The 14,808-nt window shown below is 39.6% G+C and overlaps 1 protein-coding gene across 1 annotated transcript in view; it reads left to right on the plus strand.

Annotated features, from left to right (window-relative positions):
* The window catches only part of dbh (dopamine beta-hydroxylase (dopamine beta-monooxygenase)), a 46,149-nt gene that overhangs the window by 26,813 nt on the left and 4,528 nt on the right, over nt 1-14,808 (plus strand). The window contains exons 6-10 of the mRNA XM_022680937.2: nt 673-775; nt 4,156-4,322; nt 5,111-5,254; nt 11,441-11,479; nt 11,824-11,883. Of these exons, the coding sequence (XP_022536658.2) occupies nt 673-775; nt 4,156-4,322; nt 5,111-5,254; nt 11,441-11,479; nt 11,824-11,883 (513 nt within the window). The remainder of the gene's footprint in view (nt 1-672; nt 776-4,155; nt 4,323-5,110; nt 5,255-11,440; nt 11,480-11,823; nt 11,884-14,808) is intronic.

The raw sequence follows: 14,808 nt of genomic DNA on the forward strand, positions 1-14,808 counted from the left end.
GGTCAAATTGACCTGGATCATAACAGGAGGGTTACTGTGCAAAGCAGTTGGTATAACACATAAATTCATTCATTTAAATAATTTAAATTAACTTACAATTTAGGCATATTATTATGATGAGATTAAACTGGCAGGAAATATCAGGCTTTTTCTGTGTTTGTTTTTTTGTTTTTTTAATAGATTGACGCTTCTCTCCTTTTTCATCGTACTAATTTGTTTTTTTTTTGCACATCCAAAAGGAAATATGTTTCATTTCCTGAGAGAAAGGGAAAAACGAGAGATAAAGGGAGAATTAGAGAGAGAGAAAGAGAGAGGAGAGAGCGAACGAGTGGAGGAGGAGGAAGAAAGCGGGCCAGTTACGTAAACCAATCGCTGGAATGGCTTTTTCAAGGCTTTTAAAATAAAAAGAAGAAGAAGAGGAGGAAGAAGAAGACTGGTGATGGGTTATGTTTCACCTCACAAATGGGTTCAGTGTCCATCACACACCGCGCAGAGAGACGCGTGATTGGTCGGTTATTCTCACTGAGCTTGAGTCAGCGCTGGCAAACGCTCTCAGATAGCCTATAGACGATGATTGAGAAGATTTGTAGTGTAATCAATCTCAGAAACACCTTACGTCTGATTAAACTCAACTCTGTGTGTGTGTGTGTGTGCGTGTTTGTGTGTGTGCAGCCGTTCTACTACCCCATGGATGCTGGCCTGCCGATTGGAGGAGAAGGCTCTTCTAGGTTCCTTCGTCTGGAAGTTCACTATCACAACCCTCTTATTATTTCAGGTATATAAATATACACACACTCACCATCACCATGGTGATCAGGCAGGGAGACGTGGAGCGGACGCAAATGCAGGTAAGGGTGGTTTATTTAATAAAGAAATAAACCAAAACAAACTAGAAACTAGAAACTATAACAAGACGGAAATAAACAAAACTGGACAATAAAATAAACAAGAATAAACAAGGAAATTAAACGAGAAACAATCAGGCACAATAAATCAGAGAACAAGAATATAAACGTGGAATAGACAAGACAACAGAGATTAGTGCAAAGACCCACGTAGAAAACACAGAAACACAGGGGTATAAATACACAAGGAGGGAAACGGAAATTGGAAACACCTGGGGAAACAGGTAACGAGGTGGGCGTAGTTACAAATGAGACACATGAATGGAAAAGTACTGGGGAAGAACACAGAGTAGCACAGGTCAGGTGGGGAACACACAGGCACGAGGAACAGGTAAACAAACAGAGAAACATGAGAACAGACAGGAAAACAGGGCAAGGACATGACACAAATACACAACTGTCAGCTGTGCATTTAACCCTCCTGTTATGTTTCAGGTCAATTTGACGTGTTTTAAAGTGTAAAGATCTAGGAAAAATAGTTAGAAAAAATGTATTTTTTCAGTATGAAACTTCTTCTGCTTGCCTTAATTAATCAGTGTAATCAACATATAATATAAAAATGGTTAATCTCACATATTTGCAACCACCCACTGCAAAACTAAAACTAAAACAAAACTGCAACCTTATGTTTCAATATATAACTATTTTATATGTTTTATATGTTGTTTTTTCAAAAGTAATAAAGTAGTGAAACATTTTTAAAATATTGAACACATATTTTTTAATGGAAAATGAGTGAATTATCCTAATTGAAGAATTACCTGTTAGAGGTAAGGAACACTATTGCAGTAAATACTGATAGAATAAATAGTAATGGGATTAGTAATTAGTTATTTACACTTCTAGTTAGTATTTTTTTTGCTTTCTTTTGGATGGTTAAAAAACATGCACCGGGTAAAACTGATCCAGGAACAGCATTACTGTTCCTGAAAAATGAACATAAGAGGAGGGTTAACATAAGCAACGATGGACCTTATCGCTGTACCTGACTGAATATATAAGGTTGTTGCTTTACTTGTTTTCACACCAGCACTATTTAAATAGGTTTAAACGGGCTCAGGATGGTTTGTACTTTAAGTGCGGTTTGATTGAGCAGGTGTGAAAACAGTAATCACACTCAGGTGCGGATTAAAACAACCAATCTGACCCAGCTATCAAATATACTCCTGTTTTTATTTGAGATAAACTGCAGATAAGGCGCAGTTTAATCTGATACATTAGACAGATAGCGCTAATTACCACAGCTATGCACAAGCACTGACTCTGCTTCTGCTCCATGCTGTTTACACGCACAGCATGTGCAGCGTTCACTGCTCACTGCATTCATTTAGGCTTCACATCCCACTGAGAGGTAAAGCATTGTCTATATTCCAAGAGAATGATGTTTGTCCACAGGCTGCTGCCATGTTAGGAACTTGTGTGAAAGACACAGATGCGTACGTGTGGGATAAAATCTGACATTCTGTATACACTAATGTTCCATATAATAGAGGTGTATTATTGTAGAACACCTTTAGAAAACTAAATACAAATCTACATTATTACTAGACTAATAGATTTATTGTGCAAAGCAACTGATATAACACATAAACATCATTTCAATCATCTCAAGTTTTCAGTGAACATTACTTACACATATTTAAGACAACAAATTGCCTGAAATGATTAAGTAAATTCAGAGTATCCAGGATTACAGTGTAGTTATTTTTAGTTTACGAAATATTGCCCATATTAGTCCATATAATTATTAATCATTTTCCATTCCTGGTAACATTTATCTTTCTCATCAATATCATTATTTCCAACACTTCCTTTTGGGTGCAGCTATTTATGATAAATGATGATGATGATGATAAATGAGCGCATATGAATATCGTTGCTGTCCAATCATAAACATATATCTCTGAAACAGCAACCTTACAGGAGAAAGAAAAAAACATCTGAATTTTAAATGGAAGTCGATGTAAAAAGAGTTAATTTTAGGTCATTTTGAAATATTTCTATTGGTCCGTTTATTAAGAAATTTGTAAATGGACAGTTTGTCTGATCAAATTATGTTGTGAACTAAAAATCTTCAAAAATGGAGATACTTGTTTTTCATTGGACAGCGATGATATGCAGTACATGTAGTATGTATTTTATATATAGTATTTAATAAATGTAGTTGTATGGCATACAGTATATGTACAGTTTACTCTGTTTACACTTATGATCAAATTGATTTTAAACAAATATGATAAACCAGATGCACACACACACACACACACTTATTCTGTCAGACTCTCCAAACGGAACCAATTAGGCGGTTGGATTTCCGCTCCTCTGTTATGACTCATATCCTCAGTGCTGTAAAAACCTCTTCACCTCTACTCTAATCTAACTCCTGCTGATTTAACCCTTTATTTACCTCAGCACACACTTTTCAGATTAACCCTTTCAGACTTGAGTAATATTCCATTGATGGAAAAGTATAAGAATGCTGTTTTCTGTCTGTAATGCACTCAAAACAAGACACTACTCTCCTATTATTAAAACATTTACAACATTTCATTCCTGATAAAAACATGATAAAAATTGTTCTAAATCACAAATAATTACTAAAATTGTGCTTGTATTACTTTGCCTCATGTGTTCTGTAGTGCTGACACATATCGTAATGTCTGAGATTTTTTTTTATTCGGATTATTTTTTGTCCAGTGCAGTGGGCCGGGCTAAGCTACTGTCATTTCATTGGCTGGTTTATGATTCTATTCTAATGGACAACAGCAGGTCTCAATTAGAGACTTCTGTGCAGCAAAATAAAAAAGAAATAAGAAACTATGTGATATTCATTGTAATTGACGCATTATGGATCAGGCGTTTGCGCTCACCAAGCTTCTGATTGCACACACCTGTTCTGTGTTGTATATATACCACTCTGTTTCTATTGTTTTCTCGCTGGGTATTGAATCTATTTTTTGTTTAGCTATTCTATTAAGCGCTGCTTTTGTTTATGTAATTTTCAACGTTTCTTTTGCCTTTTCACTGTTTGTTTGCCGAAACTATTTTTGTATTTAGACTCCTCTTTTTGCCTAGCCCACTTACAAAGATTCCTCCAGATTCTCTGAACCATTAGATGATTTTTAGATTTTAGTAGATTAGTTAGTTGTGAATAGTTGCTTCTATGTGTTGCTTCTATCTCAACTGTTTTAAATTAGTAGTATATTCATTTAATTTTAGACGTATCACAGAGTTGTTATGTCTTGTACAGGTCGTCAGGACTCCTCGGGTATCCGGCTGTGGTATACCCGGTCTCTGAGGCGGTTTGATGCTGGGATCATGGAGCTGGGTCTGGTTTATACTCCAGTTATGGCGATTCCACCGCGTCAGAGCTCCTTCCCACTCAGTGGATACTGTATACCTGCATGCACTCGCACGGTCAGCACCATTACATCTCTAACACAAATATAAATTATACACTATAGAGCCAAAATTATTCACTCATCCATCAAAATCACTGAACAATTAGCTGAAATTAGCGATTTCTGGAAGAGCTGTTGATTTTTTTAGATAAAATAATTACATTTTATGTATATACAGCTCTGGAAAAAAATCCACTTTAAAATTAAGAGTTTCTTTGAAACCCTCTGGAATATAATTAAGAGGAAGATGGATGATCACAAGCCATCAAACCAAACTGAACTGCTTGAATTTTTGCACCAGGAGTAAAGAAGCATAGAGTTATCCAAAAGCAGTGTGTAAGACTGGTGGAGTAGAACATGATGCCAAGAATCATGAAAAAAACAGTGATTAAAAAACAGGGTTATTCCACCAAATATAATTATATATTGTATATACGTAAAATTACTTTATGAATATGAACTTGTTTTCTTTGCATTAGTTGGGGTCTGAAAGCTCTGCATCTGTTTTTGTTATTTCAGCCATTTATCATTTTTTTGCAAAAAATGACAATATTTTTTTTTTTTGGAATTTGGGAGAAATGTTGTCTGTAGTTTATAGAATAAAACAACAATTTTTGTTTTACTCAAACATAAACCTATAAATAGCATCAGAGAAACTGAAGTGATCTCTTCATTTTTTACAGAGCTGTATATATATATATCTGTCTTCGCAGAGGATAGAGTTATTCAGCAGTGAGTTCTAAACTGTGCTGGATGTTCACTCATTCACTCATTGATAATATGAATCATCATTTTCTCCTCCAGGCTCTGCCTCAGGGGGGGATCCATATTTTTGCTTCCCAGCTGCACACTCACCTGGCCGGGAGAACGGTGCGCACTGTGCTGGTGAGAGGAGGTAAAGAGGTGGAGGTGGTGCAGGAGGACAAACACTACAGCACACACTATCAGGTATTACATGTGAGACTATATAGCATTCACACAAACAAATATATATATATATATATATATATATATATATATATATATATATATATATATATATATATATATATATATATATATGTATATATATATATATATATATATATATGTTTTAATCACATTAATCACAACAATGTTTTATACTGCGATTAATCACACTTGTTCTTATTAGGACAAAAAAATGTAAAATGCAATTATATTTCTATTAGTGGTGTCAATTAAAATACTACTACAGGGTTCTTGCATCATTTTAAAAGTCAAATTTAATGCTTTTTAAGACCTTTTTAGGACCTCAATAAATATCATTTAAAAGAGAAGTCTCTCTAATCTTAGTTCTGTCCCCGGTAACTTTAGCTCGCCTCTCGGGTTAGCTAGCTTGCTGCTAATATTAGCTAACTCTCTGCTAACTTTAGTTCTGTCTCTGGTAATGTTAGCTAGCTCTCCGCTAACCTTAGTTCTGTCTCTGCTAATGTTAGCTTGCTGCTAATGTTAGCTAGCTCTGCTAACCTTAGTTCTGTCTCTGGTGATGTTAGCTTGCTGCTAATGTTAGCTAGCTCTCCGCTAACCTTAGTTCTGTCTCTGCTAATGTTAGCTTGCTGCTAATGTTAGCTAGCTCTCTGCTAACCTTAGTTCTGTCTCTGGTAATGTTAGCCAGCTCTCCACTAACCTTAGTTCTGTCTCTGGCAATGTTAGCTTGCTGCTAATGTTAGCTAGCTCTCCGCTAACCTTAGTTCTGTCTCTGGTAATGTTAGCTTGCTGCTAATGTTAGCTAGCTCTCTGCTAACCTTAGTTCTGTCCCTGGTAACTTTAGCTCCCCTCCCATGTTAGCTAGCTTGCTGCTAATGTTAGGCACCTCTCCGCTAGCCTTTTGTCTCTGGTAATGTTAGCTAGCTTACTGCTAATGTTAGGCACCTCTCCGCTAGCCTTTTGTCTCTGGTAATGTTAGCTAGCTTGCTGCTAATGTTAGGCACCACTCCGCTAACCTTTTGTCTCTGGTAATGTTAGCTAGCTCTTCGCTAACCTTAGTTCTGTCTCTGGTAATGTTAGCTAGCTTGCTGCTAATGTTAGGCACCTCTCCGCTAGCCTTTTGTCTCTGGTAATGTTAGCTAGCTTGCTGCTAATGTTAGGCACCACTCCGCTAACCTTTTGTCTCTGGTAATGTTAGCTAGCTCTCCGCTAACCTTAGTTTTGTCTCTGGTAATGTTAGCTACCTTGCCGCTACTGTTAGCTAGCTCTCTGCTAACCTTAGTTCTGTATCTGGTAATGTTAGCTAGCTTGCTGCTAATGTTAGCTACCTCTCCGCTAACCTTAGTTCTGTCCCTGGTAATGTTAGCTACCTTGCCGCTACTGTTAGCTAGCTCTCCGCTAACCTTAGTTCTGTATCTGGTAATGTTAGCTAGCTTGCTGCTAATGTTAGCTACCTCTCCGCTAACCTTAGTTCTGTCCCTGGTAATGTTAGCTAGCTTGCTGCTAATGTTATGTGGTAAGCCCCTGGGGTTAGGGGCGTGACCACTGTGACCCGGAAGGAGGAAGCACACAGACACGGGGAGCAAATGAACTCAAAACATACCTCTATTTGGTTTTAACACACTCCACCACACCCAAAAGGAACTTAAAACATAACTCGGCCCAATGGGGCTCTAGAGTCTGTAGAGAAGTTTCTTTATGTTTTGTTTAAAGCCCGTGCAGCCACAGCTCTCATCTCCCCAGTCCAAAGTCTTCCTGAGTGAGGGCTGAGGCTCAGTTTATATGCCTGTCCCAGCTGGCGGCTCAATCAGTCCTCATGCGGACCAGCTGAGACAAACATGGCTGTGTGCTCCGGCGTGGGGCGGACCCACAACTCCCCCCGCCTCCTCACGCCACAGTTAGCTAGCTCTCTGCTAACTTTAGTTCTGTCTCTGGTAATGTTAGCTAGCTTGCTGCTAATGTTAGCTACCTCTCCGCTTACCTTAGTACTGTCCCTAGTAATGTTAGCTAGCTTGCTGCTAATGTTAGATACCTATCCGCTAACCCTAGTTCTGTCCCTGCTAATGTTAGCTAGCTTGCTGCTAATGTTAGGCACCTCTCCGCTAAGCTTAGTTCTGTCTCTGGTAATGTTAGCTAGCTCTCCGCTAACCTTAGTTCTGTCTCTGGTAATGTTAGCTAGCTTGCTGCTAAAGTTAGCTACCTCTACGCTAACCTTAGTTCTGTCTCTCGTAATGTTAGCTAGCTTGCTGCTAATGTTAGCTACCTCTCCGCTAACCTTAGTTCTGTCTCTGGTAATGTTAGCTAGCTTGCTGCTAATGTTAGCTAGCTCTCTGCTAACTTTAGTTCTGTCCCTGGTAATGTTAGCTAGCTTGCTGCTAATGTTAGGCACCTCACCGCTAAGCTTAGTTCTGTCTCTAGTAATGTTAGCTAGCTCTCCGCTAACCTTAGTTCTGTCTCTGGTAATGTTAGCTAGCTTGCTGCTAAAGTTAGCTACCTCTACGCTAACCTTAGTTCTGTCTCTCGTAATGTTAGCTACCTTGCTGCTAATGTTAGCTACCTCTCCGCTAACCTTAGTTCTGTCTCTGGTAATGTTAGCTAGCTTGCTGCTAATGTTAGCTAGCTCTCTGCTAACTTTAGTTCTGTCCCTGGTAATGTTAGCTAGTTTGTGCTAATGTTAGCTACCTCTCCACTAACCCTAGTTCTGTCTCTGGTAATGTTAGCTAGCTTGCTGCTAATGTTAGCTAGCTCTCTGCTTACCTTAGTACTGTCCCTAGTAATGTTAGCTAGCTTGCTGCTAATGTTAGATACCTATCCGCTAACCCTAGTTCTGTCCCTGCTAATGTTAGCTAGCTTGCTGCTAATGTTAGGCACCTCTCCACTAACCCTAGTTCTGTCTCTGGTAATGTTAGCTAGCTTGCTGCTAATGTTAGCTAGCTCTCCGCTTACCTTAGTACTGTCCCTAGTAATGTTAGCTAGCTTGCTGCTAATGTTAGATACCTATCCGCTAACCCTAGTTCTGTCCCTGCTAATGTTAGCTAGCTTGCTGCTAATGTTAGGCACCTCTCCGCTAAGCTTAGTTCTGTCTCTGGTAATGTTAGCTACCTCACTGCTAACCTTAGTTCTGTCTCTGGTAATGTTAGCTAGCTTGCTGCTAATGTTAGCTAGCTCTCTGCTAACTTTAGTTCTGTCCCTGGTAATATTAGCTAGCTTGTGCTAATGTTAGCTACCTCTCCACTAACCCTAGTTCTGTCTCTGGTAATGTTAGCTAGCTTGCTGCTAATGTTAGCTAGCTCTCCGCTAACCTTAGTTCTGTCTCTGGTAATGTTAGCTAGCTTGCTGCTAATGTTACCTAGCTCTCCGCTAACCTTAGTTCTGTCTCTGGTAATGTTAGCTAACTTGCTGCTAATGTTAGCTAGCTCTCCGCTAACTTTAATTCTGTCTCTGGTAATGTTAGCTAGCTTGCTGCTAATGTTACCTAGCTCTCCACTAACCTTAGTTCTGTCTCTGGTAATGTTAGCTAGCTTGCTGCTAATGTTAGCTAGCCCTCCGCTAACCTTATTTCTGTCTCTGGTAATGTTAGCTAGCTTGCTGCTAATGTTACCTAGCTCTCCACTAACCTTAGTTCTGTCTCTGGTAATGTTAGCTAGCTTGCTGCTAATGTTAGCTAGCCCTCCGCTAACCTTATTTCTGTCTCTGGTAATGTTAGCTAGCTTGCTGCTAATGTTAGCTAGCTCTCCGCTAACCTTACTTCTGTCTCTGGTAATGTTAGCTAGCTTGCTGCTAATGTTAGGCACCTCTCCGCTAAGCTTAGTTCTGTCTCTGGTAATGTTAGCTAGCTCTCCGCTAACCTTAGTTCTGTCCCTGGTAATGTTAGCTAGCTTGCTGCTAATGTTAGCCAGCTCTCTGCTAACCTTAGTTCTGTCTCTGGTAATGCTAGCTAGCTTGCTGCTAATGTTAGATACCTATCCGCTAACCCTAGTTCTGTCCCTGGTAATGTTAGCTAGCTTGCTGCTAATGTTAGCTTGCTCTCTGCCAACTTTAGTTCTGTCTCTGGTAATGTTAGCTAACTTGCTGCTAATGCTCTCCGCTACTGCTGCTAGCTCTCCGCTAATATTAGCTAGCTTGCTGCTAATGTTAGCTAGCTCTCCACTAACCTTAGTTCTGTCCCTGCTAATGTTAGCTAGCTTGCTGCTAATGTTAGGCACCTCTCCGCTAAGCTTAGTTCTGTCTCTGGTAATGTTAGCTAGCTCTCTGCTAACCTTAGTTCTGTCCCTGGTAATGTTAGCTAGCTTGCTGCTAATGTTAGCTAGCTCTCCGCTAACTTTAATTCTGTCTCTGGTAATGTTAGCTAGCTTGCTGCTAATGTTAGCTACCTCTCCGCTAACCTTAGTTTTGTCTCTGGTAATGTTAGCTAGCTCTCCTCTAACCTTAGTTCTGTCTCTGTTAATGCTAGCTAGCTTGCTGCTAATGTTAGCTACCTCTCCGCCAACCTTAGTTTTGTCTCTCGTAATGTTAGCTAGCTTGCTGCTAATGTTAGCTAGCTCTCCGCTAACCTTAGTTCTGTCCCTGGTAATGTTAGCTAGCTCTCCTCTAACCTTAGTTCTGTCTCTGTTAATGCTAGCTAGCTTGCTGCTAATGTTAGCTACCTCTCCGCTAACCTTAGTTCTGTCTCTGGTAATGTTAGCTAGCTCTCCGCTAACCTTAGTTCTGTATCTGGTAATGTTAGCTAGCTTGCTGCTAATGTTAGCTACCTCTCCGCTAACCTTAGTTCTGTCTCTGGTAATGTTAGCTAGCTTGCTGCTAATGTTAGCTACCTCTCCGCTAACCTTAGTTCTGTCTCTGGTAATGTTAGCTAACTTGCTGCTAATGCTCTCCGCTACTGCTGCTAGCTCTCCGCTAATATTAGCTAGCTTGCTGCTAATGTTAGCTAGCTCTCCGCTAACCTTAGTTCTGTCCCTGCTAATGTTAGCTAGCTTGCTGCTAATGTTAGGCACCTCTCCGCTAAGCTTAGTTCTGTGTCTGGTAATGTTAGCTAGCTCTCCGCTAACCTTAGTTCTGTCCCTGGTAATGTTAGCTAGCTTGCTGCTAATGTTAGCTAGCTCTCCGCTAACTTTAATTCTGTCTCTGGTAATGTTAGCTAGCTTGCTGCTAATGTTAGCTACCTCTCCGCTAACCTTACTTCTGTCTCTGGTAATGTTAGCTAGCTTGCTGCTAATGTTAGCTACCTCTCCGCTAACCTTAGTTTTGTCTCTGGTAATGTTAGCTAGCTTGCTGCTAATGTTAGCTAGCTCTCTGCTAACTTTAGTTCTGTCCCTGGTAATGTTAGCTAGCTTGTTGCTAATGTTAGCTACCTCTCCACTAACCGTAGTTCTGTCTCTGGTAATGTTAGCTAGATTGCTGCTAATGTCAGCTAGCTCTCCGCTAACCTTAGTTCTGTCCCTGGTAATGTTAGCTAGCTCTCCTCTAACCTTAGTTCTGTCTCTGGTATCGTTAGCTAGCTCTCCGCTAACCTTAGTTCTGTCCCTGGTAATGTTAGCTAGCTCTCCTCTAACCTTAGTTCTGTCTCTGGTAATGCTAGCTAGCTTGCTGCTAATGTTAGCTACCTCTCTGCTAACCTTAGTTCTGTCTCTGGTAATGTTAGCAAGCTCTCCGCTAACCCTAGTTCTGTATCTGGTAATGTTAGCTAGCTTGCTGCTAATGTTAGCTACCTTTCCGCTAACCTTAGTTCTGTATCTGGTAATGTTAGCAAGCTTGCTGCTAATGTTAGCTACCTCTCCGCTAACCTTAGTTCTGTCTCTGGTAATGTTAGCTAGCTTGCTGCTAATGTTAGCTACCTCTCCGCTAACCTTAGTTTTGTCTCTGGTAATGTTAGCTAGCTTGCTGCTAATGTTAGCTACCTCTCCGCTAACCTTAGTTCTGTCTCTCGTAATGTTAGCTAGCTTGCTTCTAATGTTAGCTAGCTCTTCCTCCGAGCGTTATTGCTGTGATGATGCTACTCGGCAATGCTGCATCAAATTAGAAATTAATAAAACACTTTTTTTTCCCTTGATAGGTGCAACTCTAAGAAGATAGCCAGCGTTTTTTACACTGATTCACCTGTCTGTGTTTTTGATGTTATGGCTAATTCTATGGTGAATTCGACTATATCAGTTTACAAACACTAATGTCTCTGTGTTGGTTTTACAGATAATCCGTGTTCTGAGGAAGATGGTGACGGTTCTGCCGGTAAGTTCCTCCGCCAGCAGAGCTTTTCTACACATGTAGAGGCAATCGAGCGCTCTGCGCTAAGAGAAGAGACTTATTTAGACCCGGAAAAAAAGAGAAAAACACCAGAGCGATAACACAGACTTCACAGGAAATGCCTGGAGGCAGCAAGAAACCAACAAAAGAACAGATCTGCTGCATTTAGACCGTCAATATCAGCTCCCACACACACCGCAGAGCTGCCAGTAACACAGCGCAGAGCTGCCAGCCGGTTTTAAATAATCTCCTGCAAATACACAGCATTGTTAAAGCTGATTAGAAGAGTGTGATTCTGTCTCTCTTCACTCTCTCTGTGCTTCACGCAGGGTGATGCTCTGGTGACAAAATGCACGTTCAACACTGAGGACAGGAACAAACCTACAGTGGTGAGTTTATACACAGTACACACACACACACACGTACCAGTACACACACACACACACACAAACACCATAAACACATGTGGGAAAAAGCTCAGTTATAATTTGATTTTGGTACCACTTTAAAATAAGACTTTCTTATAAATGGTTTATAAATGGTTTACAATTGGTTTATTAATGGTTACTAATTAGGTTGAAAATGCCTTAAAAAACATTAATAATCAGTTATAACACATGCCTAGAAAGAGTAACAATATAGATAGCTGTGTAATATGGTTCACTATTTAAAAATGGTACCTTGATTTTTGTAAATCAATAAGTTTAAAACAAAATGTTTTTGACTGACAGACCTTCATTACTTTAAGTTTTTTAAGGATCTTTTTCTTTACTTAGTTGAGTACTTCTTTACATAATATGCCGTAATAGGATGACTTTAGTGTTAATCTATAATCCAGAAATATATATATATATAACACTCGGAGGAAATCGCAGCGACTAGGTTCTGATACATCAGCTCACAGACGCAGCCTTGTGCTGATCCACATCACCCTAGGAGTAATGACTCTGTACCCTATGACTGTATGACTGTACTGTACCCACCCAGAGAGAGAGAAAACAAGGCCAATCGTGCTCTCTCAGGACTCCGGCAGCTGATGGCAAGCTGCATGACTGGGATTCAAAACAGAAGTCTCCCAAACATAGTGGCAGCGCTTTAGCCCCCCGGACCACTCAGAGCCCTGATTAAATTGATAATAAAGTTTTACCTCAAGGGTTGGCTTGGAAACACACACCCAAGGCCAAGAGCAAGGCCAGCTGAGCTCTCTCAGGGCTCTGGCAGCTGATTGCAAGCTGCATGACTGGGATTCAAACAAGTGTTAAGCCCCCAGGACCACTCAGTTCCACGCAGAATCCTTTGTAATAATGAAACATACTGTAAATTCTAAGCTACAGCATCTAAACTCATGCTGCTAAACTGTTCATAAACTATAATCTTTATTTAATATTCCAGTTGTTTCCATAATAAAATAATTAATCTATTAATGGAATTCATATTGCTAAAATCAATTTTAAAGTTTTTTAAAGAGTGTTCGCTATGTATTTTAATCTTGGAGAATCAGAAAGTTTACCCTGACATATTTTTAAAATTCATGTTTTAAATACACACACACACACACACACACACACACACACACAGACTAGACTGAACATGTCAGTAGTGTAAGGTTAATAGGCCTGCAGGCCAACTAACATAAGCTAATATGGATTACATAAACACATACACACACACACACACACACACACACACACATATACTTGTAGTTGTGAGAAGTTAGAGCCCCTGGGCTGCAGACAGCAGGCTGGCACGCATATTTAATCTTCTCTGAATGGCCAGTAAACACCCATACAGAGATTACAGCTGGAGCTTCAGCATCCAGAGTTCAGTTCCTCTACAGAGCTTCAGCACGGAGCAGAAGTTCTGCATCAGGATATTTTTATATCGTATCTTCTTCCCTGATTTAAACTGATTATTCTGCAATATTAAAACAAATTTCTTAACTTCCCAGCATACACATTAAACACACTATTTAGCCCTATCACAATATTTTACACTTTACTCTTTAGTGATTAAACTCCTGCATCCGGACTGCAATTGTAAAAACAGGAGGACCAGTGAGTTTTTAGGCTTTTTTTTTGTCACATGACATCACGTTCAGTAGCTCCTCCATTTCCACTCACTCTTGTGTTTTTAACGTGGATCTTCGTGGAAACGGAGTGCGCCCAAAATGTAACTACTGTGCACAGCAGTGGACAAATATCTATTTTATTAAACAAGAGAAGACGAAACTCAGAGATGTGCGTCCGGACGGGACTAAATCACAGAGGACCCCCATAAAAGAGAAAATGATGTCTGGATAGGGCTTTTGTCTGAACTCAAAAAAATTAAGCCAGTTTTACATAAAATTGGATATTTCCAAACTTTACTGAATATTTTGAGTTAGATGAACATTTGTGGGCACACATAACATTCAAACGGAAATATTTGAATTGAATCAATTTATAATAACTGAGTTTAAAATGCTTCCATTGGCTTCTGGGCCAATCTATTTACATACTGGGTGTGCCCCTCTATTCTCCATCACACACCGTCAGTGTGTAGTCACCCCCCACCCCCCCCGACTACATTAGGTAAACTTGTACAGTAGAACATATACAGTATTATGATTAATTATCTGTCCTCTGTGTTGTAGGCTGTAAGAACAAGCATCATTTTCTGAGCTGCAGTAACTCAGTACCTGTGTTTGCTGTGTGCTTAATACTACACATTTTAATCACCTGATCATTACATTCAAAGTAGAATTATTCTGCAAAGCAATTGATATAACAAAAAAAATAATACTATCATATCTTTTGTGGTCTGGTTAAGTAATATTTTTGTAAATAAAATTATATAAATAAATTTAGGAAAATCTTAATTTAAAATATATGCATATATATACAGTACAGGCCAAAAGTTTGGAAACAGCATCTCTTTTTCAATGCGTTTTCTTTATTTTCTCGACTATTTACATTGTAGATTCTCACTGAAGGCATCAAAACTATGAACGAACACACTATGAGGAACACATGTTTTATATACTAGTTTCTACAAAATAGCCACCCTTTGCTCTGATTACTGCTTTGCACACTCTTCATCATTCTCTCAATGAGCTTCAAGAGGTGGCCACCTGAAATGAAAAGTTTTCGAACAGTCTTGAGGGAAGGAGTTCCCAGAGGTGTTTAGTAGCATTTGTTGCCCCTTTGTCTTCTTCACTCTGTGATCCAGCTCACCCCAAACCATCTGGATTGGGTTCAGGTCCGGTGACTGTGGAGGTTCAGCTCATTTTTGTTAAGTTCATAAAACTCCACATGTGTTCATTCATAGTTTTGATG

This window comes from Astyanax mexicanus, chromosome 20 (assembly GCF_023375975.1).
Source record: "Astyanax mexicanus isolate ESR-SI-001 chromosome 20, AstMex3_surface, whole genome shotgun sequence".
NCBI lineage: Eukaryota > Metazoa > Chordata > Actinopteri > Characiformes > Acestrorhamphidae > Astyanax > Astyanax mexicanus.